At 34.9% G+C, this 4,798-nt stretch overlaps 1 protein-coding gene across 1 annotated transcript; it reads right to left on the bottom strand.

Annotated features, from left to right (window-relative positions):
• Positions 1–500: 500 nt before the first annotated feature.
• LOC101256651 (uncharacterized) lies at positions 501–4,175 on the bottom strand. The gene is made up of 3 exons (XM_004251412.5): positions 3,599–4,175; positions 2,848–2,964; positions 501–2,225 (listed from the first exon to the last, which is right to left on the bottom strand). The coding sequence occupies exons 1-3, from the start codon at positions 3,971–3,973 to the stop codon at positions 702–704; spliced, it is 2,016 nt and encodes a 671-aa protein (XP_004251460.1). The 5' UTR covers positions 3,974–4,175; the 3' UTR covers positions 501–701.
• Positions 4,176–4,798: the final 623 nt, after the last annotated feature.

Below are 4,798 nucleotides of genomic sequence, written 5' to 3'. Positions count from 1 at the left end.
CTCTAATAAAATAAAATGTTTATTTTTCATGAAGTATTTAATATATCAAACCTCCAACATCTAACACAAGATTTTCATGTTATATTTTATGCAGAGTTATATTCTTATGTTGAACTTACATATGAAAGGACTTAGATTTAAACTTAGCTATATAAATTAAAATTTTCTAATATCAATTAGAGGACAAACGTGCAATGCACGTGTCGAGAACTAGTATATACAAAATCCATGAACAATAACTTTAATTTCTTGTCTTCAAAAAGTTATTCTATTTAATTTAGTTAGCTTTATAACATTTTTAGCTAATATATTTTACATTTTTATGTGTTCATATTGGAGTATGATCATATACACTTTTCTCTATCTATATGAATTTGACCTATAGTATGTATTGAGTTCATCACAACTCTTCAATTTCTTCGGACTTTTTGGTGTAAGAAAGAAAAGTTTTTTTTTAATAGGTGAACAAAATTTGCATTAATTAATAAAAACTTGGGGAATTTGCAATGCTATAATTAACTAAGAAATTAAAGGGTTGGACTTTTAATTCTACATTACATAAATAAAATATGATATTAAATTAAATATACTATTTAATTAATTAGATTTGGAGAAAATGATAATACAACTTTGAAGTTTGGAGCTTTCCACAATATCTGTTAGCAGGAGGCTTCAGAGCTCATGTATTAAGAACGCTCATCTCAGATCTTCTGCTTCAAGACCTGGCGCAGCTGTACCTTCTGGCTCTCTGTTCTTGCCTGCAATAACTTTGTTTTTAAGCTTTTCTTCTGAGAGTTTTGCGGCCATTCAATGCAACCTTTCATCCCGCGTGCTATTTGTGAGTTGCCAGACTCAGGTGAGCTCCACTCCTGGCCAAGTTCCGAGGGGCTAAAGCCACCTTTACTAGAACCATGATCCCGAGAAAGAATGGTCCCATTTGACAGCCTCCCTTTAGATCCTTCTAGTGATTTTATTTTGAAATTGTCTCCATTACTCGGGCGTGACTTCCAAAGTTTAGATGCAGATGACAACTCTGTAAGTTGCCGAGCTGGTCCAGAACAAACTTCACTAATCTCTGAAACCGATGCGCCATCATCACCAATTCCCTCTGAGTCTGCTCTACTTCTTGATACATTGCTGTGCCGGCAATTCTTGTTCACGGATGAAATGCTTCCTTCAAGAGAATAGTTGGACCCTTGCTCCTCAAGATTGGTCACCGTTTCCCACTCACTTCCCTCTTCCTCTAAATTATCACTCTGATTGACATATGCATGTGAAATTCTGCGAAAGTCGTAAACAACACCATCAGGACTGAGAGAGCGAGGACTAAATGTACATGGCTGGATATCCTTTTCATCAGGTTCAACAAAATGAACGTCCTCAAAAACGGAAAGAATATCATCTTGATTTGGTGGTTCATAAGTGAGTTCTCTAATATCACGAATGCTAACAGAGGCAGCGGCCTGTTGGAGTTGCTCAGCTCTTTTCATCTTCTCCACATCAAAACTCAAACCTCTGGAATCCAAAAATGATTCTAGTTCTCCAATGAGTTTGTTCATTTGGGAATACTTCTCTTCAAGCATCACCTTGGCATCAACTAGTTTCATCTGGACCCGTTCCTCACGCCAAACCTCAGCCATCTGCAACATCTTTCTTTCTTCATCTACTTCCTCTGTGAACTTCAGAGATTCTCTCTTCATTTCCTCAACTTCAGCCTTGTCTTCTCCAAGTTCTTTGGCCAATTCATCGCACACTTCTTCTATCAACCCTCTAGCCTGTTTTTCCTTTTCGAAATTTTGCAAATAACGTTTTGCTAATAACTTGGCATCAGCCAATTCATTAACTAATTGGGAATTGACAATTTCCAGCCTCTTTCGGTTTTTCCTTTCCCGGGAGAAGTCAGCTCTCATTTCATCCATAATTGCCCGGATTTTCTCATGCTCTTTGCTCCGCCATGCTGCTTTTTCTTCACTGAGTTTCCTCAAGAACTGCTTGAGTTTCTTTTTCGATGAATGCCGCTCCGTCTCAAGTTGATGAACTCGGGCACGAGCACATTCTAGTTCTGCCTCAAGAGAAGAAATCATTGAAGCAGTATTCACTTGGTGATCAAGAAGCTTCTGAGACCCATATATCTTCTTTGTTTCCACCGCTGTTGTCCAGCCAACTGGGTCCCACTTTGTTGCCCCCTCCATAGCAGAATGGGAAAACTGAAGTGAGGTTTCAAACTACATTTTGTAGAGAATTGCAACAAGATTAGATAATAACCAGAAACAATTGAAATAGACGACTAGTGTTTAAACTTTAAATACAAAGATCAAGAGAGTTGCAGTATCATAAAAATTAAAGTACCCAAACAATTTTGCAGAATGATGACAGCCAAGAATCCTGACCCTTAAAAGGTCAGTCTTCCTGTATGTATTCCATAGCATAAGAATATAAACCCAATACTCTAAGATTTCTATAATATAAGTGAGTCTAGTTTCCTGCACCTACTATATTGTAAAAGACGTGTCTCAGGCAACACCAACTTACCCATATAAAGGGAAAGACAATGTTCAGCTACTCCGTGTGAACTACATCCCTCCAACATAAGACGGAATCTCATCTCTTGCACCTACTGTGCAAAGTCCATGTTCTAGACAACTCTATGACCTCCTATGTAAGGGTTATGACAGCAAAAACAGCATTTATAATATTATGAGAGAATTATAAGGGGTGATCTCATTTCCTTGCACCTACTACATTGTATAGGACTATGTCTCTGGGTCCTGAAAACTCTAGAAGTTTCCCATATAATGAGCTTAAATAGTTAAAAGACTCGGAACATCTTAAGAAAAAGTCACATACCTTGTGAAAAAGGCCATTAGTTGGACCAAAGACAGACCGAGGACTCTGCACTGGATCATTAATGAGAGAGTCATGCACTTTACTGCGATGATGAAAATGCATCTCAACCCGACCAGCCTGCATGGAAGAAAGAAAAACTATTGAACTCCAAAATGGTGCACAATCCTTGTCAACTTGGGATCTAAAACAACAAAACATCCTTCAAGTTACTCTTTACTCTTAACTCTAAGGTAATAATATGGAACACAGACAAATACAAGAATAGGAAAACTTAAAGAAAACGGCATGAAAGTACTCCTTCTATATCGAATTAACGAAAATAGAATACTAAAATGTTAAATTTTTCTCCTTCGTTCCTAACTACTCTACCGTAATTGCTATGTCAAAATTCAACAAAATTCAAAAAAAGTATCCACTAATCCATCTAACGAGCAAATCGGTAAGAATCAATTAGTTTCAAATAACGAAAAATATTATATTTTGCTGTGTATTAATTGATAATCAGTTATTCAAGAGGGTCTAAAAGGACAAATCTCAATTGAAAAAACTACTAATAGTAGACTACTGAAATGATTCCATTTTTTCTCTGTTACTCCTAATTATCCCAAGCATAATTTTTTTTGTCAATATTTCAAGTCAATGTACCTTATAATATAAATGACAGATCCACAATTAATATCAATATAGCAACAACCAAGTTACAGAAGCCCTAAATTAGCATAAACTTAAAACTCAATTTGATGAAAAATACCTGAAACCCAAACTTGTGATCGTTTTTTACTTCCGGCAGCTGCTGCTGCCTAAACAGTCCCGCACCTAATTTCCTAACAGAAACCACAGTCCTACCATTATTCCGACTACATTTCCGATCAACCTCCACCGTCGAAGCTTCCTCCTTTACAGAACCATTGTCATGAATATCCTCATTGAACTTCCACCGTAGAAGAGGAGTTTCCGGCCTACTCCTCCTCCCTTTAGGAGTATTTCCTCCAATGTCTCTCCGCAACTTCACTCCAGCGGCGAAGTTGTTCGTTTTCCTTCGAGGCGGTTTCGTTGATTTTTGTAAGAGATCTAGTCCGGGAAACGTAACCGCCGGTAGCTCAGCCTTGTCGCCGGTGATCTTCATTTTCGATTCACAGATTCAGCCATTACTCATCTCTCTCACCCTCTCAAATTCAGATGACTGCGCCGGCAAGAGATTGTGCGATCTCTGCAGAGTGTATATCAAACTAGTGTAATAATACTGGTTTTATTAGGGGTTTTTAGGTAAAGGACATAAGTAGTACTTTTCTTAGTCTTAAATTTTCTCTTTTAACTACATTTAAAACAAACTATGAAGGGTGAAAATTTTGATACCATAATTTCGGCATTTGATTTTTAAAATGTTATATTATTACTAAATTAGTTTAATTTAGTATGGATGTTCAATATCGATATTTATGGTAGATAATCATAATATGTTCAATTTTAATTAATATATGCTCTTATAATAAAGTATTATGAATTTATAATTTTGATAATTAAAAATATGTGTCAATTGTATTATACACATAAAAATATATATGTACAAAATAAAGTATAAACAACTCCTTTTGTTAATCAATTACTTTTCAATCAAAATATAATTATCAAAGTTTTAGCTTTTAAACATTTAGTTTATACAATACTAAGGAGGTATAGTTATTTAATAAACTTCATGGATATTTGAGTGATGAAGATTAATAATAATATTTAATTATTGGCTAAACTATAGCAAAAAAAGTAAAGTTAAGATATCCTAAGTTTTTTTCCTTTGGATAAAAAAATATTTTCTATACATTTTTGATAGTCAAATATTAAACAATTATAACTCCCTCATAAAAAAAGATTTTTTTAAAAATAGGATACAATTATTATCGAAGAAATTAGTATATTTTATATATACACAATAAATGTTAAATAAACTTAATAA

This window comes from Solanum lycopersicum, chromosome 12 (assembly GCF_036512215.1).
Source record: "Solanum lycopersicum chromosome 12, SLM_r2.1".
NCBI lineage: Eukaryota > Viridiplantae > Streptophyta > Magnoliopsida > Solanales > Solanaceae > Solanum > Solanum lycopersicum.
The sequence above is the reverse complement of the archived record's forward strand: the minus strand, read 5'-3'. Positions and strand labels throughout refer to the sequence as shown.

Excerpts from the sequence above, each read along its gene's own strand:
- LOC101256651 (XM_004251412.5), bottom strand. The coding sequence starts at position 3,973 with ATGAAGATCACCGGCGACAAGGCTGAGCTACCGGCGGTTACGTTTCCC. Across the intron at positions 2,965-3,598 it reads ATCACAAGTTTGGGTTTCAG|GCTGGTCGGGTTGAGATGCA; the intron begins GTATTTTTCATC and ends TCTTCCATGCAG. Across the intron at positions 2,226-2,847 it reads CTAATGGCCTTTTTCACAAG|TTTGAAACCTCACTTCAGTT; the intron begins GTATGTGACTTT and ends TACAAAATGTAG.